The sequence below is a fragment of the Cervus canadensis genome, chromosome 3 (assembly GCF_019320065.1).
Source record: "Cervus canadensis isolate Bull #8, Minnesota chromosome 3, ASM1932006v1, whole genome shotgun sequence".
Lineage (NCBI taxonomy): Eukaryota > Metazoa > Chordata > Mammalia > Artiodactyla > Cervidae > Cervus > Cervus canadensis.
Window position 1 is genome coordinate 111043079 of NC_057388.1, and position 14862 is coordinate 111057940.

Here is a 14862-nt window from a genome sequence, read left to right on the forward strand (position 1 = left end):
CTAAATGAAAACTAAAATACAGTATACAACTAACCTCATCGTGGAGTATGTTTGTGTGTTAGTGGCCGCTTATTTACTGAGATAGCTTAAAGTGATTAAGGTTTAAAATTGTGTGTGAGGAAGGGATACAAGGTGAAGTATTTTTAAAGACGGAAAATCAAAGTGAAGAGCTTTGCACTGAACTAAGCACTTGCCACAGGGCGGGGGCAGGAGCAGAGCCTGGGGAAGGACGGCACCCACCCCCTCACCTCACACTAAGCACTCACCAGGAGCGGGAGCAGAGCCTGGGGAAAGATGCACCGCACCCACCCCCTCACCTCATACACCTCGTTCCACTTCGGACTGAGGTTCTCCTTGATGACCTTGCTTTGGAAGATCTGGTTGCCAACTCGAATCACTCCGTAGGGGTCTGACTTCCCCTTGACAAGTCCCTTAAGGTAAGTGTCTTTTCCCTGAAGATCCTGAGCTTCAATAAAGTGTATTCTCAGGACACCCTAGAAAGAAGGAAGACAGAGCAGACTATTCACCAGTTCACCTGCAGACCTGGAGCAAAGGCTGGCTTGGGGACAAGACAGATCCTCTCCCCTGAGCAAAGAAGGTAAACACGAGTGCCTCAGGGGCAACACCACAGGCCCCAAGGGCCTGACCAGAGGCCAGAGACGGAGGAGCTGGCGTGAGCTGCTGACCCTCCTGGGAGGGAGGGGTCCCAGAGCCACTCTGTGCCCCAGGGCCCCGGCTTGGGCAGGGCAGAGGGCAGGAGGCAGGCAGACGACACAGGGCCTCGTGGCCAGAACAGTGCTGAGTCCTGGTAGGACCAGGGCAGTACCTACACTGGAAACCAGCACCCTGGGATGCAGGAGACTCTTCCCGAGTCCTTCACACGTACCAGGGACTGCGCTGCATTTTTAGAATAATCCTATGAAATACTGTCAATAAACCTATTTTATGGATAGAAGACTGAAACTCTGAGATACATACACTTACAGACAACACAGTTCTCTTTCCCTAAAATGTTGCTTAATTGATAAAAAATATCCACCCATATTTCTTTCAAGGTAAACACAAGTGGTAAAGTTACCTTTTGAGAAGGCAGCATTCTATACCATAAACACTTTATAAAAAGTTACCAGGTACTGTTCCTCAACCAATTAGCATAGGAAGACATACTTTTACAGATAAATATACTTTTAAAAATCGTTACAAAAAAAACAAAACAAAACAAAACACGTAACCAACCTCCCGTTTACGTTTTCACAGATTTAATGCTTAGACACTGTGGCCACATATTTGAGCAGCATGGAGGGTGGACCCGGGCAGGCTCAGACGGTTCCCAGTGCTCAGAGAACAGAGCCCAGGGCCCAGGAGCACAAGGACTCCTATGTGCAAAGGCAGCCCGTGTTCCCCGAGCTGAGGATGCTAAGTGAAGGAAGAAAGCCATCCCCACCTCAGCTGTGTCCCATCACACCTGCTGAATGCCAGCAATATGACTAACTGGGATGTGAGGACGGGGCTGCTGTTACTTTGACAACAGTAGGACTGCTCATGAATGTTTGCTGGTCTGTGCACTCTTACTAAGATCGAGCTTCCCAGAAGGGTAACAGGCAGGGGGAAAGGCTGGCTACTTCTACTTCATGAAACAAACTCTGAACTGAGACCAGACACCACGTGACAGGCTGCCCACCCCACCTCTGGAGCCCACGGTCTGTAAGACCACACAGGCGGGATGCAAACCAGTAGGAGCTGCCCTCCGAGAACGTGCTCTGGGCCTGGGACAGGATTCCACACCCGTGGCTGGCAGGCTCTTGTGGTCTCGGGCTGAAGCTGTTTAGTTTACTCAGATGAAGGTGCCTCCAAGATGTGTGGCCACCTCTGTGTGTGAGGCGCCACCCCAACCTACAGATGAAGACACTGAGGAACGCGCTCCCAGAGTGAAGCTGCCGCCAACCCCCAGGCCGTGACTCAGCCCAGCCCTGCCCGCTCACTCCGTCTGGGGGTGCTTAACACCCATGGTGCGCCTGCCGCGTCCGCCCCTGGAGGACTCCACAGACGACCGCTCCTCACACCTGATGGGAACCTGGCACAAGGTGTCTGCTCAGGCTAAAATGTACATCGTATACACAAGCAGAAAATGCTTTCTGAGGCAGTGAACAAGTTGTCACCACTGTCCTTTACAACTTGCAGTGACATCTGCAGAATTAAATCCCTGTGAGTACCTCTGAGGTGTAAGAACTGCCCTAAGTCTCTGAAAGCTTTAGGCCAGATGGCCCTTACCCAGCCTCCTAAGGACAGGCAGGACAGACCACTTTTACAGCATCAAGATCCACATGGCAAGGTCGTTGTTAGGAGAAATACAGGAAGTCACAGCACCCAGGTGTGTGAAAAGTTACTTCAGTCTGTTTTAAGTGTTGATGAACACATGCTTACCTTTGGTACAGGAAACCGCAGCTGAGCTATTTGAACTTCGCTGACAAGAGGGACTGTGATTCGATTGGGAAGCACCAGATAGTTTGATATTATATCCAAAATGATAGTATCTGATAAACCACTGTTAGGTGGGAGGTTAAAAAAAAAAAACAATGATCAGACACTTCATGTTAGTTACCACCTGAACAGTGAACTTGGCACAAACACGATACAATATCCTACCAACAGGTCAGAGCTAGTTCCCCTACACAGTATTTATGCTGCTATGGTGACAATTATGTGGGATTTATTCTGAGAACACAAGGTAATATTCTGGCTACATTTCTCAACATCCTAAATCACCCTCATACATTTCCACATAACTTTATCATTGATTTAACACTGAATATACATTTAATTAAATTTCTTATTTTAACATAAAATATTTCAAACACACATAAAAGTGCAGAGAATATGAAAACAAGCATTTACTCATTTCACACTTATTACATTAAATTCATCTTTCTTGTTATATATGCAGAGCTCCCAATGAAGTAACAGAATTTACAGTTCATTCTTCTTTACACTTTATTAGGTACTGAATACTGTAATCAATTTGAAATAGTATATGCCACTGCACAGAGAATTCAGTAGCAGGAATAAAGTTGTGGGGGCTAAAGAAACTAATGTACTTTCTTTTTTTTTTTTCCATTTATTTTTATTAGTTGGAGGCTAATTGCTTTAGAATATTGTAGTGGTCTTTGCCATACATTGACATGAATCAGCCATGGATCTACATGTATTCCCCATCCCGATCCCCTCTCCCACCTCCCTCTCCACCCGATCCCTCTGGGTCTTCCCAGTGCACCAGCCCTGAGCACTTGTCTCATGCATCCCACCTGGGCTGGTGATTAATGTACTTTCAATATACTTTTTGTCTGTTCTTTGTAAATGTGTGTAAATGGAGAGTCAAGAGTCTCTGCAACACCACTTCTGAGGGCACAGAACCTGAGCTGCACGGCTCTGCACGAGCACCTTTAGCCAGAGCTGCAGAGTCCTAGAAGAACCTTACTTCCTGCCAGTACTTTTTAGATGTCAGCATTACGCACATGACAGACGTAAACGAACCACAGCCGGAACATCCCCTGGGACACAGGGACAGTCCTACCACACCCTGAGAGATGACTGAGCCTCGCTGCAGGCTGGGGTCCAAATGCCAACCAAGATGTGGAGGCTCAGCGCCAGCCCTCTCAGTTCAACATGGGAACCACATTCCCCAGATAGCTCTGCTCTTCTGAAGAGGCCAGTTAACCAGTGTCTACACTCCAGAGGGACTCAGAGGACGTAAGCTGGCAGACACTGGATCTGTGCTCACCAAGCTGATGACAAAGTGGCCCCTCAAAGCTTTAGCACCCAGCACACCCTTGCTTCAGGCAATCTCCCTGCAGAAGCACGAGTTTTGTTTATATCGAAAAATCTCCTGAGACAGAAGGCCCCTCACTGCTGACGTAAGTGCTTCAGGAACCTGTTAGCCACCCCGGTGGTGGGCGGCGCCTCACCTCCTGCTGACGCCTGTGCCGCCAGCAGAAGGCCCAGCTGGCACCTCCACCGACGGCTCCCGAGCGGGGCCGCACATCCCCGAGCTGCTGCTCCCCCCGTCCTGACGGCGGCAGGGCTCAGCACACAGCACGGCTTCCTCACGCCTTCCGCCCTCCCGGTCTTCCTGACCCAGCCCTGCGCATCACCTACAGTCTTCACCCCTCACACTTGGGTTAGGGCTCGTCACTGAACAGTGGCAGGGAGTGTGAACACACGAGGTAAGGTGAAATGGCTCAGGCGTCCTGCTACCTTCTCACACCTTGGCTTCTGTTCCGCAGTCAATGCAGGGAGCAGGCAGATGTTCATTTAGTAAAGCTTGGGGCAAGATTTCATTATGCTAGGTTCAAAGTTATTAAATATTTACTTTTACAAAATAAGGTCTGCCACAGCTGTTACTTGATAAAATCTTCACAAAACAGTGGCCCAAGTTTTATGTTAAGTACACAGGCATATATTTTATCACATGAAATTTACATAATTATATATAAATTATATGTCATATATAAATATATGTAATTTTAAAGGAGTATTTTACTATATTTCTTTTATACCATGGCCTCATTTTTGCATGGTGTCTATTTCCACCTGCATTTCTAATATATATGCATATATATTCTTAACAATATATGCAATCCTATATATACCTATATATGACTATGTTTTATATGTGTATAAAAATCTATATATAAAACAATAGCTAGAAGGTATACCACACAGGGTCTGTCTTCATATAAAACCACGAAATGAAACGAAGCTGTATCTGCATGTGTGTATCTGTGTGCCCTTGTGTATGTGTGTTTCTCCCTTCCCATTGGTTTGGGATGACTCCAGAGCTGCAGGCTCACAGGCAGCAGCCGCCCACCGGCTCTCTGCCACAGCGCTACCTGCAGAGGAGATGCCTGACAAGCACGGGTCACGGAGCTGAGGGGAGGGAAGCAGAACGCACATTCTTTTCTGCACTGAAGGACAGCAGGGACCTGCTGTTTTCGCCACTGACCAGCACCCTTTCCTCCAACTCCTGGAGTCCCTCCTTTGGGGGACTTCCTGTCCTTCACTGCAACTTTTTCAAGCAATTCTCTGCCTCCTCTCAGGGTGGGCATGAGACCCAGACCTGATCAGAACCAGAAGAATTTGTACAAGGAAAGGTGGACAAACAGAGGTCAACTCTGGAACTTTTGCTGGAACTAGAGGGACATTTGCTGGAATCTTCTACTGAGGCTGCTAAGCATGCATGCAGAATAGAAGCTAGAAGCTGCTACTTCACGGCAAGAGCCTGCCTGGCAACAAAGCCACACACAGCAAAGCCGGGTCAGGAGCCGTCCTTTGGACGTCAGCACCTGGCCCCGTCTCGCCGCCTGACAGGGCCACAGGCCACACCCAGCACCCCGAGCAGGCGCCCCCCACCGCTTGTTGCATGAAGGCACTGTCTCTCAAAACCTTTACTCGCTTAATGAAGACCAAGTGAGCTGGGTTTGTTCTTGAAAGCAAGAATACTAACCAAGCCTTTTACACAAATTCTTTTAAAGCTGTCCTTTCCAAGAATCTTTTAAAGGTAATGGTACTTTTCTATATTCAATAAACCACAGTGCCTAAAAGAGACTTATTATTACAACTATGCCTCAGCTTATTAAAATCTTCATTTTTTACCGATAATGAAACAAAATAAAATTCTTTCTAATGGCCACTTCAAGGACATAATAAATACAAAGGAATAGAAAAAAAAAGCAGACTGAACCAAGGCTTTCATAATTCAATTTTCTAAGCTATTTTAGGGAAAAGAACCCCACAGATTAACGAAGTGTCCACTAGGAACACATGTAACTGTAACCAACGTTTAAGGCACTTTAACCTTCAAATGCAGTGGTGAAACCAGGAGCAGCAGCTTTCCTGTTTGGTGGTGACTAACGGTCTGCCGCTGTCGCCTTCCATCTTGGAGGACAGACGACCTGCAGCCTGACTAGGAAGCCTTACCGCCCTCACAGGAGGGATGTGCACCAGAGGCTCCACAGCTCATCTGGAAGGAGTCCTCAGGGTTCAGACACTGGAGCACACAGAACAGCGAAGACTCCCAGTGGCACCCGCAGCCGCAGGTCCGGGCTGACTCCGCGCCCCCAGGAGGAGTGCGTCAAGGCAGGGAAGGCAGGAAGGGACAGCGCAGCACAGCTTGAACGCAGCCAGAAAGGGCTTGTCTTGAAACATATCAGTTTGAAAACTTTTTAAAGTTTTCTTTATTTTTCTGGGATATTAAAACACCAAAACTGGAAAGACACCTCCTTACAAATGAAACAGCTCCTTCTGGTCCCGACAGGGCTCGCGTGCAGCTGCAGCCCAGAGCCTGAGACGCAGCTCGGGCTGGAGCTGGAGCCCGAGCGCCCTGCCTGGAAGGCATGGACGCTGCCTGGGAGTCGGCACTCAGCCGCTGGGCTGTCTCATCTCACATGCTATCAGCTAGCTAGCCACAGGGCACAACAGAGTACTTACTTCAATCCAGGAATGTCGAGAAGATTAGTCAGTCCTGTCCAGTTAATTTCTAAAAGCTGTTTTTAAAAAAAGGGCAAAGATAGTAAGTATGCAAACTACTTCTAATTATCATTATCAAATTATACAAGTCTGTTTCTTTATAAATGAAACGGGTTACTCAGTACATAATACTGTCCTATACCTTGATTTTCACTGTATAAAATATCAAAGCTGTTGTCCCTTATTGGTACCAATACCTTGCCTGTTCTTATGTTTTTTGATGTCATAATTTTCTCCAGTAAAATCATAATTATTTATATACCCACCATCCTATTGATGAGCACTTAGAATATTTGCAGTTTCTCTTTTATTGTAAGTAATGGTCATAGCAAACACCCTCTTCCAACAACACAAGATATGACTCTACACATATACCTAACCAGATGGTCAATACGAAAATCAGATTGATTATATTCTTTGCAGCCAAAGATGGAGCAGCTCTAAACAGTCAGCAAAAACAAGGTTGGTAGCTAACTGTGGCTCAGATCATGAGCTCCTTACTGCAAAATTCAGGCTCAAACTGAAGAAAGTAGGGAAAACCACTAGGCCATTCAGGTATGACCTAAATCAAATCCTTTATGATTATACAGTGGAAGTGACAAATAGATTCAAGGGACTAGACCTGGTAGAGAGAGTGCCTGAAGAACTATAGACGGAGGTTCATAACACTGTATAGGAGGTTATAACCAAAACCACCCCTAAGAAAAAGAAAGGCAAGAAGGCAAAGTGGTTGTCTGAGCAGGCCTTACAAATAGCTGAGAAAAGAAGAGAAGCAAAAGGCAAAGGAGAAAGAGAAAGATATACCCAACTGAATGCATAGCTCCAGAGAACAGCTAGGAGAGATAAGAAAGCCTTCTTAAGTGATCAATGCAAAGAAATAGAGGAAAACAATAGAATGGAAAAGGCTAGAGATCTCTATAAAATTGGGGATACCAAGGGAACATTTTATGCAAAGATGGGCACAATAAAGGGCAAAGACGGGCACAATAAAGGACAAAAATGGCAAGGATCTAACAGAAGCAGAAGAGATTAAGAAGAGGTGGCAAGAATACACAGGAGAACTATACAAAAAAGCTCTTAATGGCTTGGAAAACCATGATGGTGTGATCACTCACCTAGAGCCAGACATCCTGAGTGGGCCTTAGGAAGCACTACTATGAAAAAAGCTAGTGGAGGTGATGGAATTCCAGCTGAGCTATTTCAAATCCTAAAAGATGATGCTGTTAAAATGCTGCACTCATTATACCAGCAAATTTGGAAAACTCAGCAGTGGCCACAGGACTCGAAAAGGTCAGTTTTCACTCCAATCCCAAAGAAAGGCAATGCCAAAGAATGTTCAAATTACTGTACAATTGCATTCATTTCGCACGCTAGCATGATTATGTACAAAATCCTTCAAGCTAGGCTTCGGCAGTACATGAACCAAGAACTTCCATATGTACAAGCTGGATTTAGAAAAGGAAGAGGAACCAGAGATCAAATCACCAATCAATGCTGGATCATAGAAAAAGCAAAGGAATTCTAAAAAAACATTTACTTCTGCTTCATTGAGTACACTAAAGCCTTTGGCTGTGTGGATCACAACAAACTGTGGAATATTCTTAAAGAGATGGGAATACCAGACCACCTCACCTGTCTCATGAGAAGCCTGTATAAGAGTACGTCAAAGCTGTATATTGTCACCCTGCTTATTTAACTTATACACAGAGTACATCATGGGAAATGCCAGGCTGGATGAATCACAAGCTGGAATCAAGATTGCAAGGAGAAATATCAACAATCTCAGATATGCAGATGACACCACCTTAATGGCAGAACATGAAGGGGGACTAGAGAGCTTCTTGATGAAGGTGAAAGAGGAGAGTGAAAAAGCTGACTTAAAACTCAACATTCAGAAAACTAAGATCATGGCATCCAGTCCCATACTTCATGGCAAATAGATGGGGAAAAAGTGGAAACAGTGTCAGATTTCATTTTCTTGGGTTCCAAAATCAATGCGGACGGTGACTGCAGCCATGAAATTAAAAGACACTTGCTCCTTGGAAGAATAGCTATGACAAACCTAGACAACATATTAAAAAGCAGAGACATCACTTTGCCAACAAAGGTCTGTATACACAAAGCTATGGTTTTTTCAGTAGTCATGTATGGATGTGAGAGTTGGACCATAAAGAAGGCTGAAGATCAAAGAATTGATGCTTTTGAACTACGGTGTTGGAGAAGACTCTTGAGAGTCCCTTGGACTGCAAGGAGATCCAACCAGTCCATCCTAAAGGAAATCAACTCTCAATATTCATTGGAAGGACTGATGCTGAAGCTGAAGCTCTGATATTTTGGCCACGTGATGTGAAGAGCTGATTCACTGAAAAAGACCCTGATGCTGGAAAAGTTTGAGAGGGCAGAAGGAGAAGGGGGTGACAGAGGATGAAATGTTGGATGGCATCATCAACTCAATGGACATGAGTTTGAGCCAGCTCAGGGAGACAGTGAGGGACAGGGAAGCCTGCTGTGCTGCAGTTCATAGGACTGCAGAGTCAGACGTGACCACAACTGAAGAACAACAACAACAAAATGATTCAGTGAATATCTTTTTACACACATGTTATTACAGAGACTAGCATTCAAAAAGGGGAAGCTCTTGTCAAAAATATATGTTCAAAAAAAAAAAATATATGTTCACTTCTTTATGCTGATATACACTACCTTGTTGTTCAGTTGCTAAGTCACGTCACAACCTAATTGCTCTAATATTGTACCAATTTACATTTCCATCAAAATTGTATAAAATGTACTTTCTTTACAGCCACACCAAACACAGATGTTAAAAATCAGTCTATTTGGCAGTTAAAGAATGGTTACTCTATCACTATTTCAAACAACATTTTCCTGATTTTGGAGAAGGGAATGGCTACCCACGCCAGTATTCTGGCCTGGAGCATTCCCTGGACTGGACAGTCCATGGGGTCGCAAAGAGTTGGACATGACTGAGCGACTTTCACTTTTTTCCTGATATTAGTGGGACATGTTCCATCCATTTTGTTGACTTTTGTATTTTTTTGCTCATTTTTCTAGTGGGTATTTATCTTAGAATAATTTCTATAAAGTTGGCTGAGATTCCATTAAACAGATGTGGACAGGTAAAAAGTACTGATTAAAACACTGCTTCTAACAAAAAAAAAAAAAAATAAAACACTGCTTCTCCTGTCAAGATGGATACCGCACATAATGCAATTACTTGTGCTTTATACTGTAGAAGATGTTAAGTGAAACTGTATGACCTCTATTACTTACATACACTGGAGTGACAGAGCTCGGGAGTGAGCAGTTTTAAGTATGAACTGAAAGGTCAAGATTCCTTTGGACAAACCCAAACTCAAAAGCAACAACTTTAATAAAGTCCTGAGAAACTAACCTCCATCGGACTCCCTGGTGGTTTAGTTGCTCAGTCATGCCCAACTCTTGCGACACCACAGACTGTAGCCCGCCAGTCTCCTCTGTCCTTGGGATTCTCCAGGCAAGAATACTGGAGTGGGTAGCCATGCCCTCCTCCAGGGGATCTTCCCAACCCAGGAATCAAACCCAGGTCTCCTGTCTTGCAAGCAGATTCTTTACTGACTGAGCTAAGAGGGAAGCCCCATGGATGCCCTAGACCACGACTGTGATCTCTAGATGCTTCTTCCACTAAAGGGAACAGGAGACTTTGAAGAAATGGCTGATTTTGGGTCTGGGGCAAAAACTGTTAACATGAACGTGGGGCATCTTGCTGAATCAGAAGGTCAAAGAAACTCTCAATGGTCCTCCCAAAGGGCAATCACCTTTAGGGACTAAAACTAGATTGTAAACTCAGGGGTAACAGCACCTACTCGCAGGACACTTGTCAAAATGATGTGATGTACCTGAATGCTACCCAAGTTCACAGAAACAGAATAATACTAGGGGGACGGGGACAGAATTCACAGAAGGACAGACTCAGCTGAGTTTGAAGAGATGAATGCAAGAAGGAAGGCTTCAGGCACGCTTGTTCAAGGCCCTGAAGGGGGAGCGGCCTGTCCCTGAGCACAAGGGAGGCCAGAGGACACGAGAGCCAAGCTGGAGGGCTGTGGCAGGAGAGGAGTGTGAGTGACTCTGTGCTTGAGGACGAGACTGAGAGTGTGTGAGTGAACAGGTGTCCAGGTATGTGAGAGAGAAAAGTCCAGCCGGCCGTAGGGGCAGATCGAGGAAAGCAACGAAAATTAGTGCCCTCCGCATCAGCCCCCAGTCTGGATGGATCTCCTTTTGGGAAACTGAAGAGCCAGTGGGAAGTGTTTCCAAAGGACAGGAAACTACCTCTTTCTGAGGGCTGAGGAGTAGAAGTGAGGGAGGGGGCGGGACGGGGCTCGGAGGGAGAACCCCCTGCACCTGGAGACCCAGCAGCCTGAGCAGGTACAGGAGCAGGGCAGCCTCAGCCGGGCCTCCCCTGAACGCCCTCTGAGGGCCGGTGGGTCCAGCAGAATCCGAACCCACAGACACTGCTCATTTCAGCGCTGACTGCATGCCAGCCTCCTACACAGGAAGTTTGTTACAGACAGACTGGTGGCTCCGCCCTTCCCCAGAGCTTTTGAATTTGCTGATCTGGGCTGGTGATAAAGGTCACGAATGTTTTTCTCATGCTTTAAGAGCCCTGAGACTTCCAGCTTCCACTTGGGATGAAGCACACTGGGAAGAGTGTCACTCCTGAATGCACAGACAGCTGAGGGGACAAGGGCCACCCTGGGCAGGAGAGCCAGAGCAAGACCTGTGAGAGCCGGAGACAGAAAAGGACAGGAAAGGCAGCCCCCGCAGCAGAGGCCAGGACAGAACTCCCTCTGCACCACACAGATGCAGGGCGCCGAGAGCACTTCAGACCCTCCCAGGGCACCCTGGCGGTGCGGAAGTAGCTCCAAAATAATGCAGGATATCAACCCCCTCCAAGACACTCACAGAACATCTGGCAGGATGAACAACCCCAAACTCCCCAGGGGCCCCATTCTGGGCCCTCCTCAGTGCAATAGGCTACGAGGACCTACCTGCCAGTTTCTGCCTCATCACCTCACTGCTGCCTCCCGCAGAGGGCGGCAGGATCAGCCCACAGGACCCTCCTTCAAACGCTGTGTCCTCCCCACTCCTGGTCTCAGGGCCAAGGACCTGTGCCTGACGCAGCTAGAAGGGGGCAGGCCAGGACAAAGGGAGAGGGGGAGGCTTGCTCCTCCTCGGGGCCATGGCAGCTGGGACTCTGGCCTGTGGCCTGAAGGACCAGAGGTCACGGTCTCGGGAAGAGAGAATGAAGGAGGCAGAACAGGCCCGAGAGAGGACAGCAGCCACAGTGGTCACGTGCCACAGTCATCCTGTTCCTGGTCCTCGGATGCAGCCCCGGCATGGGTTCCACGAGACAGCAGGACATGCTCACTCTGTTTTTAAAGTCCCCCCTTCCTCCTCCTTCTTTGCTTAATGTACCTCAACTGCTTGCTCCTTGGAAGAAAAGCTATGACAAACGTAGACAGCGTACTAAAAAGCAGAGACATCACTTTGCTGACAAAGGTCCATCTAGTCAAAGCTATGGTTTTTCCAATGGTCATGTATTGATGTGAGTTGGACCATAAAGAAGGCAGAGCGCCGAAGTTTTTGAACTGTGGTGTTGGAGAAGACTCTTGAGAGTCCCTTGGACTGCAAGGAGATCCAACCAGTCCATCCTAAAGGAAATTAGTCCTGAATATTCATTGCAAGGACTGATGCTGAAGTTGAAGCTCCAATACTCTAGCCCCTGATGCGAAGAGCTGACTCATTTGAAAAGACCCTGATGCTGGGAAAGATTGAAGGCGGGAGGAGAAGGGGCCAACAAAGGATGAGATGGTTGGATGGCATCACCGGCTCGATGGCCATGAGTTTGAGTAAGCTCTGGGAGTTGGTGATGGACAGGGAGGCCTGGCGTGCTGCAGTCCATGGGGTCGCAAAGAGCCGGACCCGACTAAGCAACTGAACAGTAACAACCTCAACTGCTGGAGCCCTAGCTAGATGGATTCAATTTCTTTTCACAATCACTCTTAAAGGAAGATATTAATTCCATTTTATAGATGAAGAAACAGTCTGTGGATCACAGACTCAGAAGACATGTGCTTTACTACCGGGGAGGACCCCTCAGATAAACACATGCAGAGTGAGCCCAGACCACCTCCTGGAGAAGTTCTAGAAAAGGCCTCCTGCTTCAGTCTAGTCTAATCCACACTCCTGAGACGAACCTAAATGTGACCTAAGGATTTTGAAACACCCTCAAGAGTACACCCCAGAGGCAATGCCAACAATACCAAGTCAGCACGCGTGGGCGGCCACCAATATCTGGGACACGTCCAAGGGCAGAGAGTGGGTCTCCCTGGCTCTTCCCAGAACCTCATCCAAACTTACCAAGCCTTGAGCTCTGCTGTCAGGACCCCACCAGAATGCTAAACCTACATATAGGAAAGTATTTTATTTCTTAAACACTTGAAGACTTCTGTATGCCAGGTAATATACTGAGTGTTTTTACCCACTGACATTTAGTTGTCGCATTTAATCTTTTAAGGGAGGTATTACCATACTCTACATGTTACTGATGGGGAAACTGAGGCTTACAGAAATCAAAAACAGTTGGGCCTCAGTGTGCAAAGGTTCCAGCTCCATCTCCTCAGATTTAACCAATCATGGATCAAAAGTATTCAGAAAGAAAAAATAGTCCAGAAAGTTCCAAAAAGCAAAACTTGAATCTGCTGCACTAAGGCAACCATTTATATATCATTTACATTGCAACTATTTACACAGAAGTTACACTGTATTAGGTATTACTACTGATGTGGAGATGATGTAAAGGACGCTAGAGGCTGTGCAGAGGTTGTGAGCAAACACTGCGCCGTCTACTAAGGAACCTGAGCACCTGTTCCTCGGTTGTGGGAGTCCTGGGACCACCCCCTGTGGAGACCGGTGGTGGGAGATGGCAGTTTGATCAGAGAACACAGTCCAGAGAACAGGAGGAACCGAGAGTGGGCAGTGAGGCTGGGAGGCCTGCGTCCATCACTGAACCTGAAATGGGACAGTACATCCGTCCTGCCTCCATGTGCTCCACGAGGGCAGCACTTCAGAAACTTGCAGTTTTGTTTTTTTTAAAGCAAGTGGCACATTATCAAAACTAATCTAAACAAACCAACAAGCAAAACAATGTACAAAAGTTTCACATTCTCAAGATTTCCATGCGTCTAAAACATCCAGTCAAAATCCCAAAATCTTTGTTTTTCACTGGGGTGGGGAAGGACTTGGCAGATGGCAGGGAACTGTGCTCTCATATTTTCCAGATGAAAGTGACTGAAAAAGTCCCTTTTCTCTGAACAGTGTGCTTAGGGGCTGTAATTCACCATATAAAGGTATCAGTGATTCTCAACCTCTCACAGCCACATCCTGCTTTTCTGAGTACTATAGTCTCATTTGGAAATTAATATTATAACACTATTTTTATTTTTTGACTGTGGCATGCAGGATCTAGCTCCCTGAACAGGGATAAAACCCTCATCCCCTGCAGTGGAAGTATTGAGTCTTAACCACTGGACCACCAGGGAATTCCCAAACATATTAGTTTTATAATGAGGAAAAAGTGGTCTATCAAGAGATGTTAAAGCATAAGAGATGAAAACATACAGGGTTCATGCCTCAAAGGGAATAAAGTGAGATAAGCTCTTTTTCTTCACTCTGTTCTTTGGTATGTACGCATTCTTGTCAGTGAATGGGAAGAAGAGAATGAAATAAACCTTGACTTACTGGCTTCCTAAGGAAGAAGATAGACAAAGCTCCTACTAAGGGCATGTCTCCAATCAATGGTTCCAGGATCACTCGCATTGTACCATGAATCTAAATTCAAATGGGAAAACAAAACATTAATGGAAATAATTTCACAGGCTCTTACTGACTCAAAAGGAGGATGCAAGATCCTGACAGTGATTCCTGAGCATATGACTTCAGGCTTCTCTCTTTAACTTCAAAGAAATTCTGAGTTAATGAAAACTTCACAATTTTCTTTCTGAATAGAGCGCAGAGAATCTGAAAAGAAAATGAAACTTAAAAAAACCTTACCTGTATACTCTGCACACCAGCTCTACAAAAATATCGCTTGATCTCCAGATCGATCTCACAATTCCCTACAAAACTAGCAAAGAAAAAGTTCTGATTACATTCTCTTCATCACCACAGAGCCCAGCTACAGAATCTGAAGACAGTGCTGGCAAAGTCACCAAAACGGGACTGCAGGCCGGCGGGGCCAGAGCCCCAGGACCTCGGCCACGGCAGCCACGGCCACCAGAGTCA

General features: G+C 46.3%; 1 protein-coding gene across 2 annotated transcripts in view; it reads right to left on the bottom strand.

The window, feature by feature from the left end:
- The window catches only part of ESYT2 (extended synaptotagmin 2), a 78436-nt gene that overhangs the window by 23465 nt on the left and 40109 nt on the right, over positions 1–14862 (bottom strand). For both annotated transcript variants that reach the window (XM_043464009.1, XM_043464010.1), the window contains exons 5-9: positions 14632–14704; positions 14320–14409; positions 6484–6539; positions 2425–2545; positions 318–494 (exon numbers count right to left, since the gene is read on the bottom strand). In XM_043464009.1, coding sequence (XP_043319944.1) covers positions 318–494; positions 2425–2545; positions 6484–6539; positions 14320–14409; positions 14632–14704 — 517 coding nt within the window. The remainder of the gene's footprint in view (positions 1–317; positions 495–2424; positions 2546–6483; positions 6540–14319; positions 14410–14631; positions 14705–14862) is intronic.